Here is a 14440-nt window from a genome sequence, read left to right as displayed (position 1 = left end):
CGCCATCCGTGGGACTCGAACCCACGACCACGTGGTTAAAAGCCACGCGCTCTACCAACTGAGCTAGAACGGCTCATGTTCAAGTGCCGTATTAAATTTTTATATACTTCAAAAAGCGTAATATCGTTTACAAAGAAATAAAGGATGTCACACCAATAAATATTCATATTGTATGTGATGATTTTCTTTTTGTAACAAAAACGTAAGCTTTTAAACTGCTAGAGTCGTTAGCATATATACATTGTCCGGAGTGCAAGTTTTTCTAAACATTTTGCTAAATATAATTTTAAGGATTATTTTCAATGTATAAATGTAAACACCCATTTATTTTCATTTGTGTCTGGACTTACGAAACATCAGAATATAAAACACTTCAATTATAAATTATAATGCATGACAATTTCCTATAGATCCTCAAGAGTCAAGACTTTATTTTTATTTTTTTTGAACTTCGCTCAAGAGTCAAGATTAGTAAGTAACTAAGAAATCCTAGAATTCTAGAAAGGAAAATTAAGCTAGTCGTATTTAGTTCAACGACTTTAATCTGACCCGACAAATAACACAAAGCCCACAACATATATGCTTCCATGAGAGCAGGAGTACAAGACGATAAAATAAAAGTTTTACACACATAGTCACATATATATAACTTACATGAAGGACATATATGTTGGTACAATATGGTGAGTTAATTTAGAGACATCTTAACTTAAATATATGTAAGTTGTAAATTACACATGTGTAAGTTGTGGTGGTGGTCGCTGTCGCCGGAGGATCATGGTGGTGGCCGGGGATGATGGTGATGGTGGTGGTGGTGGTGGTGGTATAACTTACACATATGTGTAAGTCATGGTGGCAGTGATCGAAAATGATGGTGGTGGTAGTGGTCAGAGATGGTAAAAAATGAATGATTGAGAAGTGTCGCTGATGTCCCTAAATTAAAAAGATCCTTAAATTAACTTTTCTCGGGTACAATATATATTTTGAACTTACTAGGATTATTAATTGGCCCGTCTCCCTGCACAAATATGGCTAGCTAATTACGCAGCTTGTTTTTTTGCTCATGATGTGCGATCAAGTTTAATTATTTCATGAACTAACTTTCATGCAAAGTATCTTTGTAAAATCATAATCCGTAGCTACAGTGGATAGAATAGAAATTATCTAAAGCAGATTTTCTCTAGATTTTCAACATTGAATTTGAAATTTTCAATATTGATTTTAAGTACTTTCTCAAAATGTCCCTCCTATCTATTCTATATTTATCTAAAATAACTATAATACCCTTTCTCTCTCCTTAAATCTCAACCAAACATCTTTTTAATCTCTCCTCTATAAATCATTTATTCCTCCAATTCATTCAAAATCTTTTATCTCAATAACCATACATCGATAAATTATAAAAATTGTATGAGTGTTCTTAAAAATTCATGCTCTTTCATTAAAGATGTCATTCGATATACTTTCGACAAATTTTTAAACCCGAGAGCGGAGCCCGTACGGCTAAGACATTTGACTATCATACTCTATGACATATCAACTCCTATAACCTATCATACTCTATGACCTAGGTATCACCCACTATCTCACCGTCGCAACACGCGGGTACTTGCTCTCGTACTTTTAAACATAAGGTCGTTCCTTATAGACTTCCAATCCTTGCATCTAACTGCATCCGACGCGAGCAAACCCGAAGAAGCTAGTAGCAGGGATTGCGTCCAAGCCGGCGTCCAGAGGTTTGTGCCAACATTAGACGTGCATTTTGTGAAGGAAAGTGGGGCCCGAAAAGATGATGTCAGTGGAAAAATAGGAGAATAAGAGGAAGGGGTGTTCTTTGAGTGTTATAAGAGAGTAAAAACATGATGAATATTAGAAAAATATGAGAAAACGCGACTTCTTATAAGTAGAGGGCTAATGAAATACACGAGTATAATTTAATTTCAATATGTAGATTTCACATTGTATTCCACTTTACTTTCAAATCAGAGAAATGTTTTTTTAAATTCTCAACGGTGATCGGTTTATTACGAAGTTTTAAAAAATTTAATCAGACCGGTCATATAGTATAAACAAAATCATAGAGTTGTATAAAACGACTTATTTGTAAACATAAAGCATCGATCATTACATATATTATAAAAATGAATGATAATCTGTACACCACCTATTTTTTAACGTACACCACTAAATGTGCTTTAGAGTATTGTATTGTACAATACCGAGGATCACGTTTGATGGTGTATGACTAAAAGTTGGTGGTATATAAATCACTACCCAGTATTATATATAAAGGCCCTCTCTAAAACAAGTCGTATATTCTTTGTAGTTTTGAAAGTGAGAGCAGCTCGTGTTCTTAAAGAACTCGATCATTGCTTGTTGTCACAAGACAACATGTTATTTAGCTCTTTGACAAATTTCTCCATGGCAACGGTTGGCAAACATATGGGTACTAAGATTCCGGATTCACCCATAGAATTTACGGAAGATATATAGAAACTAGCCACGTACGGAAGATCACCTATTCCTCCTGTGGAAGGCCCTGCAAAGGTCGGCTTCCCCCACCCGAAATCAACTTCACTAAATCCAGCATGGGTTACATCTGATACGATATAGCTTTGAGCAATATTTGTGAAATGTGGGCGGCCTTTGAGTACCATGAGGTCAGCAACAGATCTCATGTACTCCTCAGTGACCTCGGCTTTGGCCTTCATCACAAGCTCCAACGCGTAACTTAATGGTTTGTTACATAGATCTCGCGCTGTGGAAATTGCAGCGGGGTAGCTAAAAGCATTCCCATAGTATCCTAAAGGGAGCGCGGGGTTGAACTTCTTACGTGCATTGACTATGCACATCATACGCATCTTGTCTTCAGGACCAGGCTCAAGAGCAATGGTACGACAACGCCAAATGGAAGCTGTTAGCACCTCAAATTTAGAACACCCTTTGAGGTGTAGAGGAAGAAGCCTACGTAAGGCTGATACCTCGGCTGAACCAAAGAAAAACGACCTTTGTGTCATGTGATTGTTTTCTTGTAGGGTGATTGTTAATTTGGTGTCCGCCTCGGCCTCTTGTTCATATTCGTGATGAGTACATGTCACATGTGGTGGTTGTCTTGCCAAAAGCAACTCCCGTTGCCATACGGGCATCGTTGTTGGTGTTGGTTTACCGTGTGCCATTTCACCCAATGCCGTTAAAAATTGTACGAGTCCTTGTGCATCACTCATAGTATGATTGAGTCGTAGTGCAAAGATGAAACCCCCACATAAAAGTCGTGTCACCTGTCAACGACATTAATGGCTTGAAAGTTAGTGGTCAAAGATCTAAGTATTTAACCATATATATATAACGTTGTTAGAGGGGTGGGAGTGGTTGCGGGGAAGTGTGCGGGGAACCCCGGCACCGCGCGGGCACACCGCCGCCGGTAGCTCGGGGTGGGGTGAAAGGGATGAATTTTGGGGTAGTCTCACCGAGGAAAGAGAAACGCGAGTGTGGGCCTGCAACGGTGATTTCCTTCTCTTTTTACTATTCTTTTAAAATTTTTATTAATATATATAGACTAGTTTGCAGTTTCATACATATATATACATGATATATGTATATGTATATACATATGTAGGAGACAGTGGGCAAGGGATAGGGGCACACCACTTCCAATATTTTTAAATTTTTTATAATTATTTATTTATATATTTAGCCCTTATAGTTTTGACCTTATAGTTTTGACATATGAAAACTTATTACATGTATTTATTATTGTTTACGGTTTAGTCCTTCCCTCCTTTTTTTAGTTTTTCTTTCAACAATATATATGTATGTTTTTATTTATTAATATATTTTTTAATTTTATATAGTTTGTGATTTTATTGTGGAGTAAAAATAAATGAAAATAAAAAAGATGATGTGGAAATTAGGGTTGGGGTGAGTGGCGCCACCATTTTGGGGTGAATTGGTAAAGTTTGAGGTGGAAATTTTTTATTGGAAGATGATGATGTGGAAATTTGGGGAAGATTGGGTTTAGGGGGTAACCACTCCCACCCCCCTTAGATCCTAAAAAAGGTCAAAAAAGAACAACAGAAAATTCTTTCCCTAATCCCAATTAGAGGTGGAGCTATGTAGTGGTCAAAGGTGTCTATGGTAACCCCACAATTTCTATACAACCCTATTTTTCAGGTACTATTTTCATGTATTTTTTTAGTTTAAAGACAATTGACAATCCCAGTCTGTTATAATTCAATTTTGTAGTTTAATTTTACATTTGTTAGTATCATGAAAACTGTTTGGCGACCCCAGGTTGAAGATCCTGCTCCGTCACTGATCCCAATTGATGTTTGATCTATAACAAGCAAGTACATCTTAAAGATATACATATACATTTCGTAGGGCTTAATTGATTCTAAAGGATTGTTTAATTTCTTCATGACCAAAAAGAAATGAAAGACTCTTTCTTCATGTGAGTTCCACGTACAACCACTTATATATATACATACAATCCAATATATATGTTACCTGAATGAGTAACAATGGTGAGCCAAGAACATTGCTAGAACCAGGAACATCATAAAGGAGATCTTCCATAAAAGGAAATGGAGGCTGAAGTGCACCTCCAAATTGCTTTAATGTAACATCGGCCTCCGCTTCAATAAACAACACTCCCTGGCTGGTGCAATCCACCATCAGCTTCCTCGCTGGGCCTTCTTTAAGACGTCCAGCAAACGGATAGTAAAACACCAACACCTTAGCCAAGGCCTCTCTAATCACACTTGCTGGATTCTTTGTACGCATTTTTGGATGCCCACGATAAAAATGTATAATCGGAACTTGAAACTTAAGGCTTTCTTGATCGTCAATATCAGATAGAGGTTTTAGTTCTCGAGGCGTGGGTTTAGCTGGAATGATCAGCTCTGGTGTAAGTCTCTGAACAGTGAAAGTCAAGGGAGTGTTGAGTTGTGCTGTACTTGGTTTACGAGGAGTGATTTTGGTACCATCACATTTGATATACTTACCACTTATATGTCTTACTGACTTGTACAATATATTATAAAAGTTATTCATTGTGATAAACTAACCAAACATACTCTAGCTTTATGACTTCTCTTAGTTTTTAAGGTTTGTGTTGATGCATGGATTTGATACAAGGCGCGGCCAGGAGGTGAAATTTATAGGGTACAATATTTATACTACCAATTAATAATGAACGTTTGAATGAATGTGAGCTTCTTTACGTTTTCTTTTCTGGTTATTATACATGTGAAAAAGGTGTCCTTCAACATTTATAGCCACATAAAAAGGCAAAATTTCCTTTTCAGTCATATAACCAATGTGCAAAAAATGTACAACTCACAAGTCTATCCAAAATTAGGATGTGAAACACGAAATGAAAACGTCATAATAAAATTTAGAAAACGTAAAAGTTAGAGGTAAAATTAAAAGTAGGTGTTGAAAAGTAATTCTTTCTAATCCTAAATGAGATCACAAATCAACGACAACATTGAGAGAAAAAAACCCAAAGAAAATGGACTTGAATATTGGGCTAATATCTACACATGGGTTGAAGCAATTATTGAACATTTCAACATAAAGTATCATTATCATTCAGGGAAAGGATTAATCCTCCTAACTAAATAACATACTAATCCTTTTAATAATTATGAGATGATAACATGTGGAAAAATCAGAGGGCAAGATTATGAAAGAGAATTATTGGATACCACATGTCATCTTCTGAATGTTGTAGGAAGATTATTAGGTTGTTTAGTTAGAAGGATTTATCATTTTCCATTCATTATGGTTATGTTTGGCACAAGCTTTTCGAAAGCTTTTCATGAGTTTTAGCTTTTTATTTTAAACTAAAAGCTCCTAAAATAATAAAAGCTTTGTTTGGATGTAACTAGCTTTATCTTTTATTTGAAAGAAAAAACTCCAAAATGAAATGCCACTTGAGGTAGTGTTTCATAAGCTTTAGCTTTTCGAATGAGATTTTAATCTTTAAAACTACAACAAATACCTCTTGAAATTGCAGCTACAGCTATCATACCAAATATTTTTAGAAAATAAAAGCTACAACTTACCGCTCTAATATCAAATGTGGCTGATGGAAAATTCAAAGTCAATAGTTGATGAGTCTCATCATGAACAAAGGTAGAAATGTAGAATAGAAGAAAAACCATTCTATTGGAAAAAGGAAGTAGTACGTGGGTAGTGGGTTCAAACTCTCATCCTATAATAAAAGAAGTGTAACAGGCCAATAACACCAACTGATCTACCATTACTATTGTTCATATGGTCCCCCATATTTATATATAAACGTTATATTAAAAGTGACACCTAATAATACTACAATGCTATGGATACTTTAAGGAATTGTATTTTACTTTTAACATCAAATTACTTTAAATAGGTTATAATATATGAATTACAGTCCCAATTAGAAGATGATATCTTAGTATTTCTCGTTATAGCTCAGTGGTTGAGCACCAACTTTTCATGCTGGAGGTATCGAGTTCGAGAGATGAGAAAAACATTTGAATGAATTTTACAATAAAGTCCTCAAGTGAAGCAGGTTTGAGTCTTGCAGAGGAGGCGGGGTTTTATCTCAATTACACGTCGTGCCTTCGGGCGGTTTAGTTGAGAGTTTCTCCTCTTACTAGGTATTGAGGGTGAGGATGCACTCTAGCGCGAACCCGGTTAAAACAACGTAAGCTGGATCCTCTGTTGCGAGCAAAGGATACACGCCCTTTCAAAAAAGAAGATGATATCTTACATATATAAAGCCACTCCATAAATTTAACATAAAAGTAGCGTACAACCTTTTATTTTATATATGCTAAAGACAGACTATCAATAGCAAAACCGTTAAAATATTATGTAAAGGGCACTCTTTAAAACAAATCATGCATTATAGTTTTGAAAGAGAGATCAGCTTGTATTCTTGAAGAACTTGATCAGTAGTGATGTCTCGCGTAAACATGTTATTTAGCTCTTTGGAAAATTTCTCCATGGCAACGCTCGGCAAACATATAGGAACCACCACTCCAGAATCACCCATCGAGTTTACGAAAGATACGTAGAAACTAACCACGTGCGGCAGATCACCCATTCCTCCCTTGGTAGGCCCTGCAAAGGTCGGCTTCCCCCACCCGAAATCAACTTCACTAAATCCAGCTTTGGTTACATCTGACACGATATAGCTTTGAGCAATATTTGTGAAATGTGGGCGGCCTTTGAGTACCATGAGGTCAGCAACAGATCTCATGTACTCCTCAGTGACCTCGGCTTTGGCCTTCATCACAAGCTCCAACGCGTAACTTAATGGTTTGTTACATAGATCTCGCGCTGTGGAAATTGCAGCGGGGTAGCTAAAAGCATTCCCATAGTATCCTAAAGGGAGCGCGGGGTTGAACTTCTTACGTGCATTGACTATGCACATCATACGCATCTTGTCTTCAGGACCAGGCTCAAGAGCAATGGTACGACAACGCCAAATGGAAGCTGTTAGCACCTCAAATTTAGAACACCCTTTGAGGTGTAGAGGAAGAAGCCTACGTAAGGCTGATACCTCGGCTGAACCAAAGAAAAAGGACCTTTGTGTCATTTGATCATTCTCTTGTGGGGTGATTGTGAATTTAGTATCCGCGTCCTCTTGTTCATATTCGTGATGGGTACATGTCACACGTGGTGGTTCTCTTGCGAAAAGCAACTCCCGTTGCCATACGGGCATCGTTGTTGGTGTTGGTTTACCGTGTGCCATTTCACCCAATGCCGTTAAGAATTGTACGAGTCCTTGTGCATCACTCATAGTATGATTGAGTCGTATTGCAAAGATGAAACCCCCACATAAAAGTCGTGTCACCTGTCAACGACATTAATGGCTTGAAAGTTAGTGGTCAAAATAATCCGTCTGAACTATATATATATAGCGTTAGACCCTTAAATAGAGGTCCAAAAGGAACAACACAAAATTCATTGCCAAATAATTATTGATGTTTAATTGATCTACCAATATATATATATATAACAAGATATATATAACAAGGTTTTAAATTCATTTATAAACAAACAAAAATCTTTGGATGGATTCCATCTTTGATTTAGAACCATTAGATCAAATTTAATTATTTCATCTTTATTAAATGACAATATTAATACTTATACTTTTTATAACTATACAAAAAAATCCCTCTTTATATTTAATTTACACTTTTTGATTTTTCATCACAAATTTACACTGTTTACCCAATAATTTTAATATAAAATATTCAATAGATTAATAGCTAATATATATCCTAATAATAGAATAATACTATCTATCTTAGATTTTATCCAATATAATAATAGTTAATATCATATGAAAAAAATAAAACATATTTTAATTTGAAATATTTAATATATGTTTCATATAAAACATATAAATCAATTCTTTATTAATAAAAATAATAAGCTATATTTTACACAATAATAAAATAAAATTGAATATTAATAATGTCGTAACAATCTATATCTACAATATATATATATAATGTCGGGTTTAGAAATTATCAACGACAGTGTTGAGAAGGCCGAGTTTAGCTTAGGTGAGTGACAACTTTGGGAATGTCAACCTTTAACATTGATCTGCAATTTTTGGAGCATGTGGTGACGGAAAAGTTGCGCTCTATTAAACAAGATAAAATAAATTATCGAAATTAATGATATATAATTTAGCTTCTAAATATGCATGACTATTGTGATTACTATTATAAAAGAATTTGAAAAAAATATAACGTTTTTACATACAATTATATTATCAATGTAGTGTACATTTACCCAAACAAACAAGAAAAAAAACCTTTTCCAACCTTTTTTTTTCTATTTTATTAAAAATAAAAACAACTTAAAATTTTTACTCTACCAATAGAGGGATTTATCTCAAACATAATGTTTCCAACAAAGTGATGTACTTTCAAATAAGAGGCCTATGACAACAAAGTCAATGATTGTATGTATTCTTTATTTATTAATACTTTGTAGGAACAAATTATAAAAATACCCTTAAAAAAGTTTACATTGTACCAAAATTGGAGTGGGGACTCCATCCATGGTTATACTTCATAAATTTTGCAAAGTTATTATATAATAAAATCTAAACTCAATACCAATGCGTTGTTTATGATGAATTCTAACTCGGCAATTCAAAGTATTTAGGATATATTATTTTTCTCTATTTCGATTGATAAAGATCACAACTTCAATTTTTTTTTTTTTGTAGAAGGGGTAAGGGAGGAGGGGGGTCGAACTCGGAAAATGAAATGTAATAGATCTATTGGAAGGCGATTGTCAGGTAAAAAAGTGGGTGGTTTAGGTTTTGGTGGTTTAGATACTCTTAATTTAGCATTAATATGTACAAATGGATATGACATGTGGTTCAAAACCTGAATTACGTTAGGTTTAAAATCATCAATGTGATTCATGGTTCTGAGTTTGCGTTCTCGTGTAAAACAAATAGTAATAATATGTAGGCAGATATATGTTCCTCATTCTCGGAGACACACTCGATTGCTAGCCCCCTTAAGATATTAAAGAACAGTTGGGAGTGAAAATAAGACAATATCCATGGTTATATTTCATAAATTTTGCAAAGTTATTACAGAATAAAATCTAAACTCAATACTAATGCGTTGTCTATGATAGATTCTAACTTGGTAATTCAAAGTATTTAGGATATGTTATTTTTCCTCTAGTTCGAATGATAAAGATCACAACTTCATTTTTTTGTGGAAGGGGTAAGGGAAGAGGAGGGGGGGTCGAACTCGGAAAATGAAATGTAATGGATCTATTAGAAGGCAATTGTCAAGTAAAAAAATGGGTGGTTTAGGTTTTCGTGGTCTAGATACTCTTAATTTAGCATGGATATTGTACAAATGGATATGACATGTGGTTCAAAATCTGAATTATGTTAGGTTTAAAATCATCGATGTGATTCATGGTTCTGAGTCTGTGTTTTTGTGTAAACAAATGTTAATAATATATGGAACCTCATTTTCTGAGGCACACTCAATTGCTAGCCCCCTTAAGATGTTATTAAAGAACAGTTGGGAGTGAAAATAAGATAAGATTCACCAAATTGGAGTGGGGACTTCATCCATGGTTATATTTAATAAATTTTGTAAAGTTATTTTAGAATAAAATCTAATCTCAATACTAATGCATTGTTTATGATGGATTCTAACTCCGCAATTCAAAGTATTTAGGATATATTATTTTTCTCTATTTCGATCGATTGATAAAGATCACAACTTCATTTTTTTGGTGGAAGGGGGTAAGGGAGGAGAAGGGGAGGGGGGTCGAACTCGGAAAATGAAATGTAGTGGATCTACTAGAAGACAATTGATATGTACAAATGAAAATGACATGTGGTTCAAAATCTGAATTACATTAGGTTTAAAATCATCAATGTGATTCGTGGTTCTGAGTCTGTGTTCCTGTGTAAAACAAATGGTAATAATATATAGGCAAATATATGTTTCTCATTCTTTGAGACACACTCAATTGCTAGCCTCATTAAGATATTATTAAAGAACAGTTGGGAGTGAAATAAGACAAGATTTTGGAATAAACATTGGCTTGATGGTGGCAAGCTCGCAACTCGGTTTAGAAGGTTGTATGCCTTGGCACCATCTAAAGAATGTGTCATGATTGATATTTTTATGATATGACATGAAAATCTGAATGACAACGAGATATTCATGATGACATGGATAAACAATAACTTTTAGCATTGAAAATTTTATTTAATCAGTAAGACTTAATGAGCAACACAACAAATGTTGTGAAATTATCAAGGTCAAAAAAACAAATGTTAATAAAATGGAATTGAATATTTTAATTTGTTAAGTATTAATTAAGAAAATAGTATTTTAGATATATATATATATATATAAGTATAAAAATATATTTACCCGCGTAATACGCGGGACAATAATCTAGTTGTTATATATTAATGAATGAAATAACAAAAAATCATATAGTTGTTCTTAATTGTATCATTTACTACACCATAGAACTATACATACATATATTTTACGTACCTGAATGAGTAACAATGGTGAGGCAAGAACGTCGCTAGAACCAGGAACATCGTAAAGGAGCTCTTCCATAAAAGGAAACGGAGGCTGAAGAGCATCTCCAAATTGCTTAAGCGTAACATCCGCCTCGGCCTCAATAAACAACACTCCCTGGCCATTGCAATCCACCATCAGCTTCCTTGCTGGGCCTTCCTTTAGACGTCCAGCAAACGGATAGTAAAACACCAACACCTTAGCCAAAGCCTCCCTAATCACGCTTGCTGGATTCTTATTTTCCATTTTTGGGTCCCCACGATAAAAATGTATAATAGGAATTTGAAACCTAAGGCTTTCTTGATCGTCAATGTCCGAGAGAGGTTTTAGCTCACGAGGCGTGGGTTTAGCAGGAACGATGAGCTCGGGTGCATGTCTCCGAACTGTGAAGGTCAAGGAATCTGAGCTGAGTTGTGCCATATTTGGTTTAATTAAGTCCTTTTTTTTGTGTTAGTTATTGGTGGCTTAATTGGTGATATTTATAATAGGATGGTCGATCGAGCACAATTTTTTTACTGCCAATCAATGAATGAATGAATGATTGAATGTGAACGTGTTTTCGTTGTCTTTTTTGGTAATTGTTAACAGGGAAATAATATATATAGCCCTTAACGTGTATAAAACAACTTGTATTTTTCATATTAAAAGTACACCCCTTGATTTTTATGGTAAATGTATAAATAATTTATGCACGTTAAATACAACCCTTAAGACTGTATTTAGCAAACCTTTATTAATATTGGCACATGTCTATCAAAAACATTAAAACGCAACATTTGTAGTTAATTACTCGTATTTTTTCTTTTTTAAAAAAAACTTGTACTTCAACATTTGTAGCCAAAAAAGAAAAGGCAACATGTGATTTGTTTGTTGTAACAAACTGACAATATACACCTGACAAGTGGACGTGAAATTATAGGATGTGAAACACGTACGGGATGACAATTACATCTCATAAATACTCAAATTATAGAAAACGAGGAAATTGAGGTAAACACTAAACACTAACCTAAAACTAGGCGTATGAAAAAATTGACTGAATTTTTTTTTCTTCTTCACAATTTAAGATTGTACACTAGTGGATTTTATTATTTATGAAATTTTTTTTATATTTTATTGTTATTATTATTGTGCGGGTCTAGGTGGTGGACAAAGTGGACGACGGACCGGAGGGCCGGATTTTTAAGGGACCTGATTTATTTTATATTTTTTATATATATAGAAAATATATATGTAATTAATTAACTAAGCTTATTACAAATCATAACAATTAACCAAACAGTACTAAACCATATAATTTAACTTATATAAAAAAAGTTCACTTACACATCTCTTTACGGGTGATAAAAGTTATATATAGATATATATTTCAACCTTGGAATGTAGTCACAAGTTATACTAATGTTAACTATAATTTGTAGATCTATACTAATGTCTTTATAGATCTAGACTACTCTTCAATAAAATAACAATATAAAATACTATTATATCTTTTAATTTAATGTATACAGTGTATAAGTGTATCCAAGTTATATGTATCAATGTATTCAATTGTAATAATTTTTTGTTCCGTTAACTATAATTTGTAAAATGATATTTATTTTTAAAGATTATCTTAATAATCCTCATAAAACTACATAGTGATGATATATGGATTCTACTAAATCTTTTTTTTTTTTTTAATTTTATTTCTTAATTTTTTCACATGTCATTGAAAATAACTTTTGTTATGTTAATTAATATATTTTTTTTCGTCATTTTATAAAAATAGTTTATGTACAATAAAACTTCTATAAATTTATACTTGATAACTTAATAACTTCAATAAAATTAGTAATGTGAATCGTTGCGTCTAATTTAGGGGTCTTTTTTCTGGCTCGGCCGAGGTCTATACTCAGAGACGACTGTTATAGATTTAGAAAAAATTGGGATTTTTTTTTTACATCATGATTCGAAAAAAGTTTACGTCGAAATGGGTTTAATTATTTTATTTTAATGATTCGAAATATCCTTTTACACCTAAACTCCTTTTACACCTAAACACGGTCAACAATTTTATTTTTTTTAGGGGTGCCTGGTTAGAGGTTTTTAAGGGTAAGAAATGACAAAGGTAATGACATGCTTGGTTCTACAAAGGAAAGGTAATCAATGTTTAAAAATGAGTAATGAAGCATTACCCAATAAATTGTGGGGTAAGATATTTATTCCTCACCTATCACCTTCTTCTCCTTTCTCTGACAACCAACAACCACCACCATCTGAGATCACCACCGGCAACCATCTCGACATCACCTCCAACAACCACCATCTGACATTACCACCGACACAACATCACCCATCCTCATTGTATACTGCTGGTCAAAGACGATGTTGATATATGCTATATGATATTATATATATATATATATATATGTAAATTATGATATATATATATAATACGATATCAAAGAACAAAAGTGGATCGGAGTATACTGTTGGTCAAAGATTTGGAATATAATATTGATATATGATTAAAGAAGAAACAAAGGAAAACAAAAGTGGAGTAGATTTCGGTGGACAGTGATATTAGAGAGAGATAGAGAATTGATTGTAGGTTGAGAACTAAGCACCAAGAATATAATGATAATATAGTGTATAAAGTATTCCATTATATTTCCTTACCCTTGTCATTTCCCTTTCCTTTTCCCCAATACTAACCAGGCACCCCCTTAGTTTACTAGAATTTGATAAAATTGTCTTGGAATTTATTTATCAGTTCAATATTTTTTTTGGGTAAGTAATACATTATTTACTAAGTCAATGATATTGTTATCAAACTATTTTAGTTCTGATGGAAATCAAATGTTCAGTAAAAAGACCAGACTCTAAGTTTTCTTAATTATAAAACTCACACTCAAAAAATTTATAGTAATTCATTAACCTACAGCTCAATTATGATGGAAAAGTAGCTGTCGTTTTATGGTTTCCATATTGTCTAACTTTGTGGTTACTTTAATATGTTTTAAATAATAACATGTACTTTTATACGTTCATATTTTAGTGTGGTTGCTATGATATTGTTCACCTAGGATTGGATGTCTGTAATGTTTCTGTAATTAACGTAACTTTTATAATTATTTTATTACTGCATGTAGAATAATAGCGAATACTTTTATACATTGTTATTTTGCTATGATTCATATGTTATGGTTCGTGCTAAATAGTATAAGATATTTGTAAATAAAATTTTTGATTACTTTAATATCTTGTACTAAATAATCTTTTTTAACAGTATCTTGTATTAAATAATAACATATGTTTTTATACGATGTTACTTACTTACAAGTGTTGAAATATTATTCGTTTGG

At 33.4% G+C, this 14440-nt stretch overlaps 2 protein-coding genes and 1 non-coding gene across 3 annotated transcripts; all 3 read right to left on the bottom strand.

The window, feature by feature from the left end:
- On the bottom strand, nt 1-73 carry TRNAK-UUU. Its single transcript has one exon. It is a non-coding gene; the product is annotated as a tRNA-Lys (tRNA).
- Nucleotides 74-2256: 2183 nt separating this feature from the next.
- On the bottom strand, nt 2257-5130 carry LOC122582266 (benzyl alcohol O-benzoyltransferase-like). Its single transcript, XM_043754637.1, has 2 exons — nt 4507-5130; nt 2257-3278 (listed from the first exon to the last, which is right to left on the bottom strand). Exons 1-2 carry the CDS (start codon nt 5050-5052, stop codon nt 2367-2369), a joined length of 1458 nt encoding a protein of 485 aa, XP_043610572.1. The 5' UTR covers nt 5053-5130; the 3' UTR covers nt 2257-2366.
- Nucleotides 5131-6756: 1626 nt separating this feature from the next.
- LOC122582986 (benzyl alcohol O-benzoyltransferase-like) lies at nt 6757-11561 on the bottom strand. The gene is made up of 2 exons (XM_043755419.1): nt 11064-11561; nt 6757-7849 (listed from the first exon to the last, which is right to left on the bottom strand). The coding sequence occupies exons 1-2, from the start codon at nt 11511-11513 to the stop codon at nt 6896-6898; spliced, it is 1404 nt and encodes a 467-aa protein (XP_043611354.1). The 5' UTR covers nt 11514-11561; the 3' UTR covers nt 6757-6895.
- Between the last annotated feature and the right edge of the window lie 2879 nt (nt 11562-14440).

This window comes from Erigeron canadensis, chromosome 9, assembly GCF_010389155.1.
Source record: "Erigeron canadensis isolate Cc75 chromosome 9, C_canadensis_v1, whole genome shotgun sequence".
NCBI lineage: Eukaryota > Viridiplantae > Streptophyta > Magnoliopsida > Asterales > Asteraceae > Erigeron > Erigeron canadensis.
This window is presented reverse-complemented; position numbering and strand designations above follow the sequence as displayed.

What these genes read in the sequence shown, in the direction of transcription:
- LOC122582986 (XM_043755419.1), bottom strand. Translation starts at nt 11,513, where the DNA reads ATGGCACAACTCAGCTCAGATTCCTTGACCTTCACAGTTCGGAGACAT. An exon ending in CACCATTGTTACTCATTCAG is followed by an intron (nt 7,850 to 11,063) that starts GTACGTAAAATA and finishes TGTCGTTGACAG; the next exon opens with GTGACACGACTTTTATGTGG.
- LOC122582266 (XM_043754637.1), bottom strand. Translation starts at nt 5,052, where the DNA reads ATGAATAACTTTTATAATATATTGTACAAGTCAGTAAGACATATAAGT. An exon ending in CACCATTGTTACTCATTCAG is followed by an intron (nt 3,279 to 4,506) that starts GTAACATATATA and finishes TGTCGTTGACAG; the next exon opens with GTGACACGACTTTTATGTGG.